General features: G+C 42.8%; 1 protein-coding gene across 1 annotated transcript in view; it reads right to left on the bottom strand.

Moving 5' to 3' along the window:
* The window catches only part of pard3ba (par-3 family cell polarity regulator beta a), a 148726-nt gene that overhangs the window by 23948 nt on the left and 102632 nt on the right, over window positions 1–22146 (bottom strand). Inside the window, exons 20-22 of the mRNA XM_080052855.1 lie at window positions 14105–14200; window positions 13250–13528; window positions 4604–4715 (exon numbers count right to left, since the gene is read on the bottom strand). Of these exons, the coding sequence (XP_079908981.1) occupies window positions 4604–4715; window positions 13250–13528; window positions 14105–14200 (487 nt within the window). The remainder of the gene's footprint in view (window positions 1–4603; window positions 4716–13249; window positions 13529–14104; window positions 14201–22146) is intronic.

The following is a 22146-nucleotide window of genomic DNA, read 5'->3' as shown; positions in this document are numbered from 1 at the left end:
TCACACAGTTGCTGCAGATCTGGCGGCTGTACATCCATGATGCTAACTTGTTCCACCACATCCCAAAGGAGGCTCTATTGGGTTGAGATCTGATGACTGTGCAGGCCATTGGAGGACAGTCAACTCATTGTCATGTTCAAGAAACCAGTTTGAGATGATTTGAGCTTTGTGACATGGTGCACAATCCTGCTGGAAGTAGCCATAAGAAGATGGGTACACTGTGGTCATATGTGCGTGCCTGTGCGAGTGTACTTAGGTATCATATATGTTTACTATTTTAGATCAGGTTTACAGGAGCTTTTACACATATGTTCTCTTCCCCTCTCCGCTACCATTCTATTTCTCTGTTTTCCATTCCCCTCGAAATTCTCTTCCTTCGCTTATTTGCTCCCTCATCCCTCTCTCCCTTGGGTTCCCCCTCTTGTCTTTATGAGATCGCTTTCTGCTGGGCATGCACAGTACCGTTTTCGTTGCTAGATTCCCCGACGTTAGGCACACAGCGGGACATGCCTGCCAGCTCATCCGTTACACCTGTGCTCTGTGTGAGTGTGTCTATTTTGCAGAGTGAGACAGAAGTTCTGAATTGTCCACAGCAAGGCAGTGTGTGAGTCACTTTTCAGGTACTTTAAAGCAGGATTGGCCAATCAAACAAAACAGAAATATCAATATCGTACCACAAAAGGGGGCCGCATTTTGAAAAATCTATTGTCGAAAAATATGAATACATTTTGTAATACTGAGGATGTGTTTTTCACAAAGTGGGCCTCAGATCAGTTCAAGTTCACAGACGGATATTTTGTGCTTTCATTATGTCAGTGGGCGCAAAACCCATCAGGGGGTGCTTTTTGCCTGTGGGCATGAAGTACCCCCGCACAGATCACTAGTTCCTGTGTGTGTGTGTGTGTGTGTGTGTGTGTGTAGGCCATCTATCAAGGTGACAGGCTGGGTGTGCGTGTTTACTTAATGATGTGGGGGTTTATTTATGAAGTGATGGTCGACGTGTGGGAGGGAGAGGGAGAGAAAAAGTGAGAGAGAGAGAGAGAGAGAGAGAGAGAGAGAGAGAGGGAGAGAGAGGGAGAGATTGAGACAGCCCGAGGATGTGACATTAAAATATCATCAAGGTGATGGATGTCCACACGCACCGACATTAGAGAGAAGTACAAAAAAACAGCTGCGCAACGGATGACAGAAGTCGTATCTGGACTTGGGTGAGTGTTTTTCTGTGTGTGTTTTGATAATGACTCGGGAGTGTGTAAATGTGTGTGTGTGTATGTTGGGAGGCTTTCTGTGACTTCTGTGTTCATTAAGGTGTCGCATGCGCTGCCACTGTTGTTTACGACTCACAGGGTAATGAGTTGAAGATAAGATGTATGAGTTTGTGTGTGTGTTTCTCCTGTATCTGGCGCCTGTATGTGTGTTTCTCCTGTATCTTGCGCCTGTGTGTGTGTGTGTGTGTGTGTGTGTGTGTGTGGGTGCATGCGTGTGTGTGTCTCTGTTACACTGGACAATCAAGACCCCGGTTCACTGTGGCATCGCTCATTTTAGCTGACCATGAGCTGCATGCACATAAAATGCATATACACTATAATAAACATGTCAAAGACATAAAGTGAAGAATCCAGAACAATGACATATTGTTGGATGTCAAAATACAATGACCGCTAGGGTAGTCTAAGAAATAAATAAAGAATGAATAAATAGAATTAAACTACTACTACTGCTATACTCCGCCAATACTGAACAACCAATACTGGCAACAGCATGATGCCACTTACGAACCAGCAGCCTCTGCCTCATGTCAAAAAACACATGTTCTCTTCTGTGATGGCATTGGATTGTGGGAAGTGTAGGCCGCATCATTTGGAGAGCTTCACCAATAACTAGGTACTAAAAGACAGCATATCTTGGCCTGTCTGCAAAGCATCCATTTGGAACATTCTTTAAGAAATCAGTCTAAAAATGCTCAGGTTTGCTCTCTCAAGACCATAGTAGTCAATTATTGAAATATTGAGTTAGAAACTCGGTGAGCCAACGAATGTGTTAAAAAGTCATTCTCCACTCATCTCATGGAACTTAGAAGTCTATTAAAAGAAACCGCTCATGTACTTTTTGAGGCTTAATTGGCCATCACGGCATAACAGACAGCCTGTCATTAGCATATAGAGAAAATAGAAAAAATGAAAGGAAGATGGCGTGTGATTGTCATAATTACAAGTTTGACCTATCCACACAGACAGGGAACATATAGGAGGGGAAGGGGTCGAATTATAGATGGATAGACGGACAGAGACACAGAGGGAGAGAGGGATTTTGGTGGAGAGAATTAAGGAAGGGGACACTAGAAAAAGCCAGTGACACACACCGCACTTCAGTCCACCTTCCTTGGGATCATGTGTATAGACGGCAGCTGAAAGAATAAACAATAGATATCGCTTTGTTTATGTCGGCTTAGGTTAGTGTGCTACCCAGGATCCCCTATACCTAACACACACACACACACACACACACACACACACACACACACACACACACACACACACACACACACACACACACACACACACACACACACACACACACACACACACACACACACACACACACACACACACACACACACACACACACACACACACACACACACACACACACACACACACACACTTTTCAAATCCCACACAAAACCACTCTGAGAGGGAGAAAACGGTGCTCCTGGCCTTGTGTTGAGAGCTTTGGAAAAAAGCCTTTCTAACCACTCATGGCCGCATGAAATGGCTAAGCATAAAAGAGCAGTGGTGGGAGACTGCTAAAAGGCTGATGACACAAGGCCGAAGCCAGCGATTGCTTGTTCAAGTGGGTCTGCATTTACTAAGCTCTTATCATAGCACACGGAGAGAGGGAAATAGGAAAATGTGTGCAGGGTATAAGGGCCCAGTGAAGCAAAAACATGTGCACGCTGTAAACTCAACTTTGTCAGGCATGTGAAGGGGGAACAAGCACCAACGTAAACAGAACAGCACTCAGCTAAAATGTCTTATTTTAGTCTTTCACAAGATATGTCTGTCTACACACCGAGGACACAAGTGCGTTGTGTTATGTCTAGTTTTCAATCTCTTTTTTGAGGCGAATCTAATACACTTCATTTCTCCACTAAATTGTACATTCATTTGGCTGATTGCGTTCGTCAAAAATGAATTGAGCCAGTTCAACATTTCTATAGGAACAAGAGCTACTTCAAACAGAAATCGAAAGGTTATTCTTTCTTTAGAAACTTGACTGACTGTAACCTCCTATAGGTGTTTTTCTGTTTTACTGTTTCCATTCTCACTAAGGCATGTGTGTGTGATTGGGAGTGGGGTGTTTCATTATCGGGCTCCTCGGGGGAGGTACTGGCTTATTTTATTTTTTACTGCAGACGCCGTTGTGTGTAATGAGTGACGAAGACCTTCGGGCCGCCAAGAAAGCCACTTCCGCCTGTGTGTGTGTGTGTGTGTGAGCGACTGTGTGTGTGTGTGTGTGTGTGTGTGTGTGTGTGTGTGTGTGTGTCTGAGAGTGCTTAATAAGGACTGGTTTGGCAGATCCTCATTGCTCAATAAACAGAGACTAACACTATTGGAGGAAGCGAGCAACAGCAAGGGGGCGGGTTGTGTCAGGTGATTGGGCGATCAGCAAAATTGTCATAAAAGATCTATCCCATATTTCCTTGATTTCTCCTATCATTTAATGACAAATAAATCTTGCACTGATTCGGATCCAAGCGTGATTTTTCTGCGTACTTGCCGGCATTAAAAAAAATCCCATTTTAAAAGGGCTATTGATTTCCATGGTTGAAGTATGCTTGGGAGTGCAGGAGTGTACGGATGGGGGCAAATGAAATGATTCCTCAGGCTGGATCGATACATGATTTCAGGGACATATTTACAAGTGCTGATTGGGTTAGAAGAGGCAACTACAGTGAGAGATTCCAGCAGCATTATTGTTCTTTTTTAATATAAGAAAGGGAAAAAATATATATAAAAGAGGGACAACAAAAGGGTAGGAGCTAAAGAAAGAAAAAGGTTGTGGTGTGTAAGGGCTAAAAGGGAAAGGGTGGATGGAAATGTCACCGGTCTAATAGATCTCTCTCCATAAACTAAATGAGGGAGGAGAAGCGGGGCAGGCGCCTGCCTCGGTGGCACACACAGCACCTTCAAATGTTAACAAGAGGAGCTGGAAATAGAAAGGCTGCAGACAGAGGGGAAAAACAGGCTGAGGTACTGGAAGCCAACCGCTCGTGCACAAACACAAACACACACACACACACACACACACACACACACACACACACACACACACACACACACACACACACACACACACACACACACACAGGCCAATCCTTTAAAGTGGCTATCTTGCTGCAGAACATGTCATTTCAAAGCGCTTTTTTAGTGTGTACTGTATGTTCACGGCAAGAAACAATAAAGCTTGCATTCCAGCCTACACTTATTTCTTGGAGCCAAAAAGTTGTTGCACACACACACACACACACACACACACACACACACACACACACACACACACACACACACACACACACACACACACACACACACACACTCACCCGGTTTGGGTCGTAGTCCAGGACTCTGCGTCGTGCGGCCTCCAGCTCCTCATAGCTTGGAGCAGCTCTCGCCTGCTGTTGCTCCCTGCGTAACCCTTGGAGACGCTGATCACTGCAAAGAGACACAACATGACACTTTAAGTTAGTTCCTTTATTAGTCAATTGCTACATTGAAATGTGTCTTTTGGCATATCCCCTCTCAAGTGACCACTTCGGAGGGGGTCAGAGCGCAGGGTCAGCCGTAGTACAGCGCCCCTGGAGCAGTTCTGGGGTTAAGTGCCTTGCTCAAGGACACAATGGTAAAGATGGTGGGCACCGTAGATGTAATACCAGCCACCATTAGTGTTACAACTAACACCCTCCTGTCTGGTGCCGGGGATCGAACCAGCAACCTCATGATTCCTAGTTGGAACCCTCTTTCCTCTAGGCAATCCTACCACTTCTGAAGCTAAAAAAAAAGATTAACTAAAAGATGTTAGTTCATTGGAACTTGGGACAAATGGTCCGTTCTTTACCATCTGCAGCTTGGAATTAAAAAAGCCAGGTGGATCATGGTACATTCAACCTTCTTTCTGGGGTGAAATGCCCTGGGATTTCTTTTGCTTTGCAAGTGACAGCCCTTGACAGCGCCGGGAAAGACTGACAGGCAGACAAGATAATATCCACAAAGTAGTGCCTCAGAGAAGACATCGCTGCCTGAACTGAACTTTGTACAGCTGACAGAGAAAAAAATCCAAGGTGCAATAGAAAAAAATGAAATAAAAAATAGTATAAAGACATTTGACGGACGTGGCTTTTCAGCTTAAAAGTCGCATAGATGTACAATGCAGTGCTCTCCTCAAGTGAACCATGGGAAAAATTGACTGGTAGTGAATACACAAATGACCTTGAAAAGGTGAACATGAAAAAATACCTCAGCATAAAAAAAGAATAAAAGAAGGCAAGAAAGCATTGGTGACTGGCATATCGTAAATAAGCTACACAGAACGCACAAGTGCAAACAGCTGTGGTGAGAATAATCCTTCAGAATGCGCGACCAACATATGACACAAGCGCTGTCGTTTATCTGTGTTTACTGGCAAACAGCATTGGAAAAACAGCTATCTAATGTTGACACTGATTTGCCGTTCGGTCGTCGGGAAATACACACTGTATACAAATATTCAAAGAGAGAGAGTAAGAGAGATAAGAGAAGAATGCACTACTGCCTCTGTAAAAACTTAAATACTTAACAATAGTACATTTAAATAAGTGCACACTAAGGAAGGCACACAAACAAGCACGCAGCCTTTGTCAAACAGGCCGTTGTGTGCTACATTCTAATGATCTGACCTCGAGGCGGATATTGACCGGAGGAGAGGAGAGCGAGACAGAGTGCAGATAGAGAGAGGTTCATTAGTGAAGTACATAACTTACATGTTTAAGTCTCTCTAGTGACCGGGCCTTTTTAATTAGAAAATCTGCCTGTGCGAGACTCTGTGTGTGCGGGTGTGGGTGTGTGTGTGTGTGTGTGTGTGTGTGTGTGTGTGTGTGTGTGTGTGTGTGTGTGCGTGCGTGAAGGCAACCTCAGGAATGAAAAAAAGTGTGTGTTTTTCCAAGTGTATAACTAATCCATGTAATTTCCTATGCAGGGCTAGGCACACTGTGACTATGTGGAGCCTGGTTTAATGCAGCTCACCTTCCATCCCTTCTCAGTGGAGACATAAAGGCTGAGTCATACCTTCTCCTGCGCATGTGTGTTGATTTGCAAAGCACTGCTACTATTTCGACACCAAACTCTCTCTATATTTCTCAGTATGGCAGCGTTTTACAAACTGGTGGCTTTCCCTGACACTGGTGTAGGAGGTCAGAAAAAATCCCAAGAAGCACCCAAGAAATGTTTCAGTAGTTGATTATTATTGATTTTAAGAAAAAACCTGGATCAGAAGGTATAAGATCCATGCTCGATCACTGAAGGCTTACCTCACGTAGAAGTGCTAACAGTGTTGTTGCGATTAGTGAGAATTCCTCATGGGGGCGACACGAGTTACACAGTATTGCTTTAATAAAGATAGATATTTGCATGTTAAGGTTGGTTTAAGAACTAGTTTAAACACACAGCTTATCGATACCAATCTGTTTCCCACCAAAGTGGAACCGTGCTGTTTTGAATCACGCTTAAATCGCTTCTATTATTTATTTGTTCAAGTGTATTACTTGCTTTTTTATTCCCTTACTTATGCGCACCGGCCTATCTCTCAAACACAAACAAACAAACATACCCTGGGAGAAAGAGTGCATGGAGACGAGTTGATATTTTATTTTATTTTAATAAAACATGTAACACCACCGACCACCCCTCTTCTGCCGAACTCATTAGCCAATCCCTGGGCCCGTAATTAGGGCTGCCATTTTGATTGAGCGTGCGTGTCGCTCTCCAAATGAAACAACACTGTAATTATCTCATTATGCGGCGGCCTCCATCACTGACACACTGCAAATATTATCATATTAATGCCCGAAGACTGAGGCTGATTCAGGATGAAACATCAGCGTATGTGTGTGTGTGTGTGTGTGTGTGTGTGTGTGTGTGTGTGTGTGTGTGTCTGGTTGAGGTTTGTTGAGCAGCAGCTTGATGGGTTGACAAGTCAGCAGGGCTTCTTTCCAAACAGTGACAGAGGAGAGGAGGGAGAGAGGGATACATGTGTGTATGTGTGTGTGCGTCTGTAGAAGTGTGTTTGTGTGTGTGTGCGCGCTTGTGTTTAAAGGGAGACAGGTAGGCTCCCCTGTTGTCATCTGCAGCTAATAACTGCTGCTGATTGCCTGTCTGCAGGCCCCGAGGGTCACTTGCATAAACACAACAGAACTAAGCTTCAGTGATGTACAGTTTTCAGCACTGTGATGTGAGACTGTTTGGGACACGAAGGACACAAACCCCGCTCGTGGTGTAGTGGTTAGAGCGCATGTCTGCATGTCATCTCCTTCTCCACCCCATTTCATCTCTGTCCCTCCATACTATCAAATACAGCTTGAAAAATGCCATAAAGACACAGTTTCATATTTCAACCATATTTCATAAAATCTGCCGATGAAAGAGGGAAGGAAAAAGAAAGGAGAAGATGAGACGCAGGAGCGGGAAATGGAAAGATGCGTCGGAAGACAGAATGAGAGCAAAACCAAAATCGGCAACATAGAGACACAATGGAACCCTCGGAAAAATAGTGAAAGGAAGATGGAGAACAATAACGGGCTGCTTTAAACTGAATTAAGTGAGTGGGAGACGGCAAGCGTGTGTGAGGAAAAGCAACCGTCCCGTGGGGGGAGACTAAGTAGTGGAACTGTGTACGGTAGGGATGGGTAACAACTAAAAAACCTTAGTATCACAGACTACAGTGCACCCCAGCATCTACAGTTTCTAACAAACCAGACACATTAAACATCATGTATCTGTTTTCACTTTATTGCTACAAGTGCAAAGCCATAAAAAAATTGAAAAATACATTTGATTATTATAACTCACAATAGCTTCTAGGGACAGTCACTTCCCTCTCTGCGTCATGTAACCCATGAACCAAATTGAAAAAATTGGGAGCTGCTTGAATGGAAAATGAGCCATTTTAATTGCTCAGATAAGAAGAGGAAATAACAAAAAAAAAGACTTAATATGCAGTCGACACTAATGATGTGTTTCTTTCTTTTCAAGGTGAACAACGGATCCTTTTTCTTTCCTCAGGTGCTGCATGACAAATAAATATCCACCACGGGGAAAAAAAACACACAAGAGGATGTACTTTTCTGTTAGCACGCACAATACAGAAAAAGATGAATTTCTGAATATCTGTTTTCTGAGTGGGAAGTCTTCTTATATGATGGGAGCTTTGCACTCCTCCCACGCTACTTGTCTTTCCTGTCTATAGGGGAAAATACAAATGTGTCTTCAACAGTGTCGAAAGCAACATGGCGGGCCAAAAAAGGAATGGGGAAGAAAAGGATACTGTAAAATGGAAGGGAAGGGAACCAAAAATAATCTACACCCAGAACATGTTGTAGCTTCTTTCAAAAAAGAACGCATTGAGACGATTAGCCAAGGATGTCCAAAAAGATTTAGAGAAAGAGACCTTGTGCCTCTTTGCTTTAACCACACTATGAATGTGGTAGAAAAAGCTCACTGATGTGGATTATAACTTTCTTAGCTTACAAGCTTCACCTTCATCTTTGCAATGGCCGAGCATTCTGCAACACATCTCTCTCCTCTTTCATCTCATCTCTCCATTTCTTGCCCAGGCTTTACAAAGAAAGTGCCTCCTGGCTAATACATTTTGACAAGCATAGCTAACCTTTTTTCTTCCACAGGTCAGCCTCTAGCATAGCTCTAATCAAATGTGACGCCCATCACCGGCGCACACACCTGCCATTGAAGGTGTAATGAAAATGTCCAACAGTAAATTAGGCAGACAGTGTGCTCGGGAGTCCGATGTTGAAGAGAGGGCCCTGACAGGAGTGTGTGTGTGTGTGTGTGTGTGTGTGTGTGTGTGTGTGTGTGTGTGTGTGTGTGCGTGTGTGTGTGTGTGTGTGTGTGTGTGTGTGTGTGTGTGTGTGCGCGTGCATGTATGTGTATGAAATAACTAGCATGTTGTCTCTAGTTTTCCAAATTATGTCGTGTTTGCGAGATGCAGGCACACACACCCACACCTTTAAGAACATTTGGTAAGTGTGTAAGCATCAAGGCGTTCTCAAGCACTGCCATTTCCCATGTGAATAAAGAGCACACTTCATACTCAGCCATCATTACAACAGTGTAATGTTAAAAAGATCAAAGAAACAGATATGTTGTTCCCTTGGAAACAATAATACAAAAAAAATCCTCTGCATGCCACAACTATCAAGGGGCTGCTTTGTAGGGAACACAAGGCACTCTTGGAAATTGCAGAAGTGAAGTTGTAGGCTTGCTTGCACTTCAACTTCTATAAATATATACACACACATGCACAGTAAGTAAGCTTACACCTAGGATTTTTGTAGCAGTGGTGGCATTAAGCACACACACACACACACACACACACACACACACACACACACACACACACACACACACACACACACACACACACACACACACACACACACACACACACACACACACACACACACACACACACACACACACACACACACACACACACACACACACACACACACACAGCATTGTTGCTAGGTTACACTGGGCTTCCTCGCAAGTAATATTGGGTGTGGGTGGCAGTGTGTGTGCGTACATTTTTTTCAACCACGTCTTGAAAAAAGGCATGAAGGGTTTCCAACCTCATGGCTAGCAATGTCTGTTTTAACAGATGTGGCAACTTTGTGAATGAGTGCCCTCGTCTTAACCAACGTGAATGGAAATAGCCAGCAATGGGCGAGCATGTGTGGACTGACTATGGAAAACAGCTGAAGGGTCAACCAACATGGCCACCTACGAGTATTTAAAGGAATATTCAGATTTTTTTACACTTCATTAACTAATTTGTGATATCTGGGCTTTCTGCAAAACCTCGCTATAGTGGATCACAATTAACAGACAAGCCAAAAGTTAACCTAGATTATCTAAACCACTTTACTTTGAAGTTATACCGAAAGTGAGTGCACCTAAAGCGAGCCAGAACTACTTAAAGTACGGTATTTCATATAATATTGCCAGCCTTATTCATAAAACACTGATTGTTAATACATTACATTCCCCTTTAAACAGCTTTGTATGCAAAGGCTAACAACTAAAATAACTTCTGCAGACAAAATGTAGTTTGATTATGTGAGCGTCTTAAAACCAACATGTGCTGTAAGTATGACATTCAACAACATTATTAGGCATGTATTTCTGTCTTTTCTTTGTCCCTGGAGATCTCCCTATCATAGACAGTTAATAAGCCAAAGAAGGATCCTCATTTATCATGCTAATGCTAAAGACTATTTTATTTAATATACATTACAAGCAAAAAACAGGGTTAGGAGAATAGACAAGTGACAAGCCAAGTGTGGAAGAGACACACACACACAGACAGGGAGAAAACAGGGCTGGTAATGAAGTCCCCACCACCACTATAGCTGATGAGAGCTAAAGTGGTCTAACAGATCTGTCAGCCCTGCTAGACTGTGGCTAATTATGCCTCGTCCTCTTTTGTCTGCATCCTCTCCTCTCTCACTTTTTCCTCCCTCAAGAATATACTCTGCCTTTCCCTACCTCTAACACATTTTTTTTCCTTCTTTGTTTTCTCTTCCTCTAAATTCTTTCCTTGGTTCTCTCCGTCTGTCAATCCCTCCGTCTGTTACTTCTTACCATTCCCATCTGCCTCCTTTCCATGTCCAATCCCCCCTCTCTCTTTCTCTGTACTCTCCCTCTTTTTTTGGATAAGATTGTGTGTCTGGGGCTTAGTTTTCTTGATTTGCAAGTCAATAGTTTTTTTCTTGTGTCAGACAGTTTAAGTTTAGGGAAGTTTTTTTTAATGTGGCTGTATTATTTCCTACGAGTAATGATCAAATTTGCATCAGAAACCCTCTGTAGTTGTTTCCCCTTTTTCTCCATCACGTTAAACTCTACGGTTTAAGAAACAGAAAGCAGTAAAGATAATATAATATGGAAGGAATATGGACAACACCACTGATGAGCATAATGTAATTATTTGAACTTCTCGAGCCTCCACAATGCAGTCTGTTCACATCCATATTGAGTCAACAGTGCAGGCCAGGGTCAAGCAGAGAGACAATGATGTCATCATTCACACAGCCATGGAACAGTAGGAGGTTTTGATGGCCATAGTAAGTCAACAAAGCATCCAACTAAGCATGTGTGGCGGACTGTACAGGCCTGGCAGAGCATCAGCTAGTGAAGCAGTGTCTGCCCATGTCCGTACAGGACTTCAGTTTTTAACAGCAATACTCTAAGCATGTTACATACATTTGCTCTTATCAAGTTTATTAAATAGCTTGTTGCAAGTAGTCCCTTCACTGTTCATCTTGGATACTGTCACATTTAAAATAAAGCAGAGAGTAAGCACCTTCCACCCCTATAGTCATAGTTTCAATTTAGTCATAGTATGGTCATACTTTCATTTTTAAACCTGTATACAGAACCAACACAGTAAAATGGCTTGGCCCTTTTCTCTAACTCCTCTGCAAATGTATTCTTCATCATAATATGGCATCCATGAAAATCTAGGGTCATCTTTAGTAGAGACTTCGGTTGTGTCATTTTTCTGCTTTCATATCGGTATCAATAGCTGGTGGCCACTGGTGATTGCATCTGCCGTGAACGTTTGACAGTGTCAAGTGTGGAAAAACAGACACGGATGCAGCCGGTGGACGGAAATTCAAACGACATTGAACTGCAGAGAGAGAGGGCCAAGGCAAGGTAGCCCTGTGCTTTCAGGGATGTGTTCCGCTGCACCTGGACATGTGTGTGTGTGTGTGTGTGTGGGGGTGCATGGCGGTGGAGGATATATTTTTAGAGCACATAGGTCTCTTCCCATAGTAAACAGTATCTTATAGATAGGGTGGGACTCACAAAAAGGTGATTCTTTAAAAAAAAATTGACATATCCCCATATATGTATGAATAGATGAATACAAACCATTTTTTGTAATGAATGTACTGTAAAAGATGAAATATAATGTTAAAAAGGGAAAGGAGGAAATTAAAGATTTACAGGGGTCAGAATGTTTTCAATTGTTACTACTGTTAAAGTGTATGCAGGTGTGTGTGTGTGTGTGTGTGTGTTGACTACAATGTTAGCATGCTACTCATGTTTAATTCATTATTCAGGGCTTGCCAGACCGTGAATGCAGATATGTGCAAACAAGCCCCCTCACTCTTGCCTGTGGAGCAGTGGTTCGTGACCTTGAGTCTACGGTACCACATGAAACGTTGTGTATCTCAACCCATAAGTACTGATGCAAATTCCCACATTTAAAAAAACTATGTATAAGAATACTTCTGAGGTATAGAATCATGTGAGAGTTGGCTGCAGTAATTCAAAAACTCACATTAGTAAAGCTGTACTGCGTAACTATGTAACACATAATTTGTGGTCTCTTTATCAACTGCTCTGCCATGTCTAAATAATTAGCCAAATAGTTGTCCAAAGTGTGTTTTTGGTTATATCTATTTTTTTGCCCTTGTAAAAATGTCTGATTTCACGTCACTTCCTGAGTGCCTGTGTGATTGTGGCGCAAATGTAGGGGGGCAGAGAGTAGACTCAAAAAAGTTTTTAGAGAAGAAGTCTAGTCTAGGCACAGTCAGAGAAATAAAAAATATCTTGGGTATATTCTCATAACTGAAATTAAAAAAGCTTTTCTCACAGGAAAATGTTATCCCTGGGACACTGTTTGAAGTTCTAAAGCTTTGTGAAAAGTTACTGTTTCACTTTTGTTGTTTACAGAAGCAGGGCCCACAGTTTGGATTACAAACATATTTTAGTCCTATATTTTGTTCAGGTGCCTCAAAATAATTTTGATGTATGATGATATAATTATTAAATACTAATAATTACAAAGCAGTAGACAAAAAAATTGTTTTGTGAACTAACTGCAGGCTGTTGCAAATATAAACAAATCCACTTCCTCTGAAACTACATAGTGCACCTTTAAGCCTATTGGTTGTATTCCATCTCTCTCTCACCTGTCTGCCTGTGGTGGGGGTCTGGTTTTGTTGACCTTGGCGTAGAGCCCATCCAGCTCCTCAGCAGAGGCCTGTGTAGGCTGGTGGTGAGCCCCAGCTGTAGGTGCTGTCGCGGGGGAAGGCGTGCGGCTGACCAGGGAGCGTGGAGAGGGCGGCTGCTGGCGGAAGTTGCTGATGCGTGCGTAGTTGGGGTCGCTGTCGTCATCCTCCATGCTGGGGAAGGAGCCCGGGTCGGGGGTGACGTGACCCGAGTGGACCTCTGCGTAGCGCGGGTCATAGCTGTGAGAAAGAGAGAGGGGGGTGGTTCATTTGATAGAGGACTTAAAAGGAGTAGTAAGCCTTATGGTGCTTTTAGCTAACTTCCTGTCAGTGACTACATTTAGCAGTCGTTAGCATGAACGTGCAGCCGTCTTCATCAGATAGCGACGCGAGTCATCATTCATGCGCACACAGAGACCCGCCTCTTTATAGCACTCTGTCTGTTTCTGAGATGTCTTCCCCAAACTCCTCATAGTGACTGCCCTGATCGCCAACTCCATAATAGACTAACTCTGCCTAAGTACCTCATACAACCCCTTCTTCAGAAATACTGAACTATCCCTTTAAACAATGGCTCCAGTCAAAACAACAGTGTTCACATGATTAACTTACAACTTGTTAATTGTCTGATCGTGCTGCCTTTTGCTTTATAGTTCATGTACGTAATTGACTCTGATTATATTGCTGATGCTTTTTTCACTGTCACTAACTAACTAACTAACTAACTAACTAACTAACTAACTAACTAACTAACTATACAGGGGGGTAATGGCAACACTTTGCATTCTTCACAACAGCGAGAGATGTGATCGGTACCTGTCTCTGTCCAGCTCCTCCTCACTCAATGCGTCCAGTTTGTTCTTGGAGCCTTTGGCGGTGTCTTTGCTCTTGTCCTCTTTCTTCTTACCAAACCTGGACAACACAAACAAGGGGGACACACAGATGCACCAAAGTGAGTTGTTTTTTAAATGACCTGAATATTTCTGTTATAACTGCAACTTCCTTTATAATATTAAAAACACGTCAGCTTGTTAATACTGACAGATGTCCTTTTTGAAGGTAAGGTTTATGTGCTTTTAATTCATGATAAAACAATCAACTCAACTCGCACAAAATGCAAAGAACACACACACACCCACTGCACCTGTCGAGCTTCCAAATATTGACATACACACACACACTGCACATCCACCCACTGCTTGACAAACCCATTCTTACTCGTGTGCGTTCATTAGTTGGCTTTGCCTGGAAAAAGACTTGCTTAATGATAGATATGGTTATAATGTCACAGCAGGCGCAGACTGTCCACAGTGTGAGTGTTCCCATATGATGTGTGTGTGTGTGTGTGTGTGTGTGCACATGAAAAAGGGAGACAGTTGTAACGCCAGCATATGGAGCATGAATATTTGAACATGTCTTCCAATAAAACAGCTTTACTCCACACAGTGTGTTATTTTTCTCTTAACAACTTTGCCATTAAGCAACCATGGCAACATCATCAATGTCCTTAGGATTCTGGACAGCTAAATTCTCTCGCTTTCACATGCAACATATACTTGTCACTCCAAGTTCTAGTTTTAATGAAGCCCTACTTTGCATTTTGGAGAAATTAACAGAGCCTTTTCCTTTAAATATTTCATATAACTCTGTCTCCCTCACACCAGCTTTTTCTCACCATGCCCAACCATGCCTCTCAACTCCTTTCTCAACCAGCCCCTGTCTGTCTGTCTGTCTGTCTGTCTGTCTCTCTTTCACCCACCAACCTACGTATTCTTTTCCTCAGAGTTCCCGCTGAGCCAATGTAATGCCTGTGTTTATCTCATTAAAGGCCAAAGCACTTCTCATTAACTGTTGCAAGCAGATACGTGGCCTGAATGGTAACCCCACTGGCCAGTGTAACCTGGACAGGGGGGCGGGATGCCTGTCTATACGCTGGCCTTGGCACCTTCCCACAAACCAATTAGTGTTGTATCCAGCTAATACGAGGCACACATACACCCGTGTGTGGAAACGCTGCCAACAGCAAGGTGGATATTCACAATGCAAAGTATTGAGAGACAACCAAATATTTTTTTCAAAACTATCATTGAACCATTTGGGTGGGTTTATATCTGTCCTATAAAACACCCCGTGTTTGATCTCCATTTAGTCTTGTGCCGATTTCTATTCTATTTTTTTAACCTTGGAACTATCTTGAATATCTAAGTATTCCCACATTAAGCAAGAGCGATGTGCAGACTACCAATTACTTCAGTGGGCATCCGTATATAATTCAGCATAGCATCAAAGGAATGAAAGCAATATTTTAATCATAATATGCATAAATAGACTTATAATTATGTCATATGTAAATATATGATTGTCTAAAATCTGGCTGAGCTGATAGCTGCCTAGGTCGCGAGCATACACACGTACACGTGCACGCACACACACACACACACACACACACACACACACACACACACACACACACACACACACACACACACACACACACACACACACACACACACACACACACACACACACACACACACACACACACACACACACACACACACAGCTGAGAGGGCAGAGGTCCACAGTTGGACCCATCATTATATCTGCATTAATTAAGGAAAGCGTCTTTGCCTTATACTGCATTGTCTGGGAAGAGATGGAAGGAAGAAAAAAAAAGTGGAGGGGGCCCAATTAGAGAGGTGTACCTGCCATGAGGGAGGTGGTTATCCCCCACTCTCCCCATTATCTTTATTCCTTCTTCGTCACTATAAGTCCCATCTTTTCCCGTTGCGGTGAACCAGCAGTTTGTTAACAATGTCTCTAAGCTTTATCTTTCTTTCTCTCTCTCCTTCAGCCATCTTTTTTATTACTTCCTCTCTGTTCTCTGGTTCCTTTGTTAATTTGTTTCTAGGCCCGGGACAGTTTCTGCAATGTCACTCTTTCAGAAATCGGACAGTTCATTTTCTTCTGAGTGCCAGATTGCTTCAGGGTACAAAAAACGAACAAAAAAACTAAACGACAGAACCACATTATACACATAAGTGGAGGTAAGCAACTGCAAACACAGATACACATATACACCTATACACACACACACACACAGCTTTATAAACCCAAGGAGCTCACACACAGAAATCTAGACACCAATATTTTCCTCCCAGGCAGGTAGGCAGACACACACACACACACACACTCAAGTAGACAGCAATATACATCAAAACGGGCGAGACCGAGACACACACACACACACACACACACACAAACACAACCAACTCTGTAGGGAACTGCAAACTGCAAGTCCCATGGAATAAGACATCTCATTAACTTAGCATTATCTACCTACACAACCACTCCATCAAACTCTCATTAATGGGGAATCAGGGGGGTCCCGGGCGAGTCAGGCGAGCTTTGGCGTCCCATTTAATACACTCCCCCACTGTCACAGGAACTACCAGGAACCATTATTACTGTGTCGTCGTCATCATTAGCCCGCTGTCTCACCCAGGCGTCACCTTCTTGAGGGCGCTGGTACAAAGAGGGGATGCCGTTTGACTGCTTGCTTTGCATTGAACTCTGGGAATTTGAGTTCCTACGGGTATATATATGAAAGAATATTGGTGATACAGTATATACCACAATGACAATGCAGACTAATGAAGCTATTGGTATAGCTTTTTGTTTTGAAGAAGAAGGATTATTAAAATTCACCATAGACATCCTTTTTCCATTCTTGCACAAACAAACAATTCTAACATATTACTTTTATTGTCATCCATTTCCTTAAGAATGTGTTCATGGCCTCTCCTCTTATACTTCTCCCTCTTTTACCAGAATCTATTTTACCAAAATGTCTTGTGAAAGAAAAGAGCTAAAAGTCCAGCCATCACGGTCGATGACTGCTGCACTTTACAGAAAAAATCAACACCCTGATTTGGACAAATGCGGCCGGCCAGCCAGTAGCCAAGTAAACTCTGGCTGTAATTACTACAGCTATACTGTCATACTGTTAAACTGCAGGAGAGGCTGTGTGCATGCGCTCAGTTAGCCGTGCTCTAATGAGGCTCCATATGTAACACGGAGATCACAGCTAGCCGACGTGGTGATGTCGCCCAACCTGACGTGTGCAATTAGCCCTCCGTGAAAGGAATGGGAGGGAGAGCAAAAAAAAGGCCATTCTATTAAATAAACTTAACTGCTGAACGGAAATGTTCTTAACAAAATGGAATCAGGTTTCCTAAGCCACAAATTAGTTACAATCGCCTCTTACGGTCGGCGTGTCCTCCATAAATCTTTCAAGAAAATCATCTCTTCTTGCTTTGTTTTTCTGTATTTGTGACGGGGTGTGTGCGTGCGCTCTGAGTTGAGCGAGTGTAGCTCTTAATAAGCTTTTCCTATCTGGTGCAGCAGTGGAGTCAGTGGGTGGTGGATGTTTGCCTGGGCATAACGAGGGGATGTGTGAATGCGGTCTGGCACTGGGAATGTGCGTGTGTGTGTGTGTGTGTGTGTTAGTGTGCGTGTGGAGAAAGTCATGTTTTCAAGAAGAGGACACGGATTTAATTGACGTGTGTGTATGTGTACATTATGTGTGAGAGCTCACACGCTCACAAGCTCGGTGACACCTTGCCATTGAGTGTTTGGGGTGAGGTGCACACGCATACACACACACACACACACACACACACACACACACACACACACACACAAGCTACATAACTGAAACACGCAACAGCTTGTAAAGTCAGAGAATATGGATAAATGGAGCAGAGGGAGATAACAAACTGAATATAGGAGGAGTAGAAGACTCAGGTAGACATACAAAACAAATAGTGTTTATGTTTGGATCACTTTCCAGAAGCCAGGTTGCAAAAAGAACAAAAGATGACACAGATATGAAAGAGCATGATAAAACTAACGCTATCAACTCAGATCCAATCAAAATAAAAGCACAAAAACAAACAAGCAAAAGCTATCGGTTACAATTTGTTTTTTTTAAGAGGTTTAAAAGATGTTTCAGCCAGCCTTGCTTCATTTCAGCCTTGGGGAACAGCCAAAAGAGCTCTGACTGAGCATTTCAAGCTACATAAAGGCCAAAATGCAGTTTCTTATCGATGAGGAGCATTAAAACTAACCATTAGGAACTTCAAACGTATCCTTAATCCTAAAACAACTGTGATTACGGATCTTAGTTCTTGTTAAATTGCATTCAATGGAGCATATTTGCCACCTCATGTGTCCTGCATTTGCTTTAGGGAGCATTGGATTGTCTTCATCCTCGGAAATTAAAGCTTTGTTTTCACTGAACGGGGCGGTTCGGTTACGGCAACATGGCACACATGTATTGGCGATTCCACTAAAAGTTGGGAAGGGTACCCAAATGAGCGGAACAGTGCCGTACCTATTTCTGTCACCTTTTTGTTGGGGGGACCAAGTGATACCAAAGGCTGGAGCTACACACTACAATCCATTGATTGGTTGACATAATCAAAAACAAAATTGGACAGGCATTGGTGTATGGTAAGTTAAGTACGTAAACTGTCTGAATATCCCTTTTACCTTGGAGAAAGAAGTGAGAGGGAAAAAAAGATTGTGTAACAGTCAAGTAAGCAAGAGAAAAAAGCAGCAAAAATAATGGACTGGTAAGAAAAAAGGGTATTAAATGAGTGCGCCAGAAAAAAAGTGAGAACTTGCTAAATGGCCCATCTGCCTTAGAGAACAAACAAGAGAAGAAAAAAAGAGGGAGAGAGAGAAAAGAAAAAAGAAGAAGGGGATGGATGAGTGAGCCAAAGCTCCCGTGAAAGTGTAGCTTTGGCTAGGGAGGAATAAGGAGCTTAGGAATATATATGGGGAAGCGTTCGGAAAGGCGCGGCGGAGAACAGTTAATCAGCCAAGCAGAAATGTTATCGCAGTAATTAGATGGCTCTGTATGTATTTGGGAGAGGAGTGCAAGCGTATCCCGGTGGAGTTTGCAGCAAAAGGAGAGAAGAAGAGGAGGGTGGGTTGGAAAGAGAAGACTGAGAGAGAAATGAGAGAGAGAGAGAGAGAGAGAGAGACAGAGATAAATGATAAAGAGAGAGAGAGAGACACAGAGAGATTAACACTGGACAGAGAGTTGTGATGTAACATGCCGTCGTGGTGAGACTAGTTGGAAACATATTTCTATGTCTTGAATTAGACAGAATAACGCTCACAATAGACAAGTCTCTTAAAATCGGTGTTGTTCCCTTTTGGAACTGAGGATGGGGCAACAAGTGGGACTGTCAGCTAAACAACAGCCGGTCAGACAGTTTTTGCCTTTCGTGTCAAAAGTACAAACCTGTTTCCTACTGCCACACACTGTTTTGAGCTACGGTACGCGTTACATTGAAATTGTGATTCAATATTCTTAAAGTATTTTATGTAATTTTGACTAATCAACCCCCTCTGGTTTCTTCAGACTTCAGAATGATCAAATGATATGTATCGTGTGAAAAATATCACTATTGATTAATGTGGAAAGAATCGCCGAGACCATGAAAAAAAACCTGTTGTGATTGACGGCACCAGCCAGCCAATCCGAGGCCTCTTTGCATGGGGGAAAGCCCGCCCACCGCCGTTGGCTAATGAATACTGCCAGAGGTTTACAGAGTTTCCCCTATGGGCATAATTAAATCTATTTATCCGACTTCCTTCTCCATATGCCTCGCACTCCGCATACCAGCGTTTTGGGCCCACATCAACTTCCATTAATGGCTGATATTAACGGGGATAGGGCTGAATGAGACAGAGACTGTGCGAGATAAAACTGCAGCTAAGAAAAAAAGATCCGGCTGCTATTAATCGTGGTTAAAACAGCTCCGCTTAGAACACATTAATAATGTAAGAGAGGAGGATTTGTGTGTTGGCTCTTATTTTGAAAATCGAAATCCATGACTTAATTTCTGCAGAAAAGGGGAAAAAATAAAAAAATAAAGGGTTGAGATTTGTAGAGAGCAAGGCGCTCCATGACCAGAGAAACACAGGCTTGTATAGTCATCTGAGATTATATAATGGTCAAAAGGGGAAGAATGGTTTTCATTTCCTTTTTCAAATCTCTATAATTCAACACCTGCAGGAAGAGCGATGGAGGCCTGATAGACCAGTATGAATGCACAGCAGGGGGATATACAGACAGCAGATATAAGGAAAAGCTTTTCTTAATCAACGCCTGGCCAGTTCCCCCGAGTACAGATATACTTCAGACAGACAAAAGAGAGAGAGAGTGATGGAAGGAAAGGAGGGAGGGAACTGACTTCTGTCAGTGTGAGGTTGCTGCTCCGACGTCCAAGGCCGTCTCCTGTCTCCTGGTGAAATATGGCCTTCCCCTTTAATTGTTTGGCATTCTGATATGTGGCATATTTTAGCGATCCCACAGAAAAAAGCGGTGGACCCCAGCAATTTGTCTTTTCATTTCTTCACTTTTTTTCTTCAGCCATCAATATTAAAAGGAGACCACCGGACTACACACCTCAGTCTCTACACCCTGCTATTGTGGAAGGAGGTTGGGATGTTTATATCAGCTAAAAAAAGCTAGCAACTGGGTGGTATTTACAAAGATTCCTCCGCCCTCCCACCCTATACTTTAATACATTTAAAGCACAGTCAGACTATTTCTTCAGAATAAAGTCATTGTAATGTATCAGGGAGTCTTGTTTGTCTGAAAACATATCATTTAATACACCTAAAAAAGGCGGAGGTAGATATTTTTATTCCTTGAGAATCAAGCCAAAACTGTCTGCATGGTTACACACCATACCTGTTCAAAATGTGCATGTTTAATTAGTCATTTTTGTGTCTTATTCTTTTATTCGATTCAATGCATATTAATGCTTGACAAATTAATGTGCATACATGCATTTTAATTCACGCTGGATAGTTTGGTGTTCCTGGGAGATTTGAGATTTAAATACGAGGGGAAAAAACAGTTTTAATAGCCAGACCCGCATAGTGTTGCTATCGGAGAAGTTAGTGATGCTTCTTCTTTTTTTCCCTCAAAATTCTTAAAATTTTCTAAGCTGGAGGCTGAGGGGTAAAGGCCAGGTCACCGTGGCTACAAACAGATGCCACCAATTGGCATACCAGGAAAAGGTTAGAGTCTTGGCTCCTTTTTCGGCCCCTCGGACAAGGACCACTTAACCTTCTCTGTCTGGAAAAAGCTAGAGGTCACGCTCTGTGCGTGTATTAGTGGGAGCGTGTGCTTTTTCTTGCATGTGTGTGTGTGTGTGTTATTAGCGGGGCCTTTAAATGACTAGAGGAAGTTCTATCCATCACTAGTGGCATGAAGATGACTGGAAAGGACATAACCACCATTGCATCCTGGCGCCCGGGTGCTTTGGAGTGTATGAGTACGTCTAAGATCATATGCTAATTGGTCGGGACTATTTCCTGTGGCCCACATGAATATCCTTTAATTGGCCATTGAGTGATGGGGGGCAGTCGGAATGCCCAAATGCCGCTAAGCTTGTCTGGAACCGATATATATGGATGTGTCTGCGCTGCGAAATTGGTCAATCCCCCCGAGAGGGTCAATCCAAATGTCATAACTCGATAAAGAAGCTGATGGATTGTAAAACTGATCGACACAAAATGGAAGTCTCGGAGTCTCACTTGGTAATTACCTGACGCGGGGCAATAATACTTCACCACGCATAATGTGGAGGTATCATGTTCCTTATGTCGGATGAGTCACAGACGTTTGCCGGTAGTAATAAATAGGAATAGTTTCATCCCTCAAGGAGATCTTTGTCATTTGAAAGAAGTGTGACAGCTACTTTGGTTTTAAATGATTGCATGGCAAACACTCTGAGAGAAAATGACAGAGTGATTGGCTTTCTGAAGATTTA

The sequence above is a fragment of the Ammodytes marinus genome (genome assembly GCF_949987685.1).
Source record: "Ammodytes marinus genome assembly, chromosome: 24".
NCBI lineage: Eukaryota > Metazoa > Chordata > Actinopteri > Uranoscopiformes > Ammodytidae > Ammodytes > Ammodytes marinus.
This window is presented reverse-complemented; position numbering and strand designations above follow the sequence as displayed.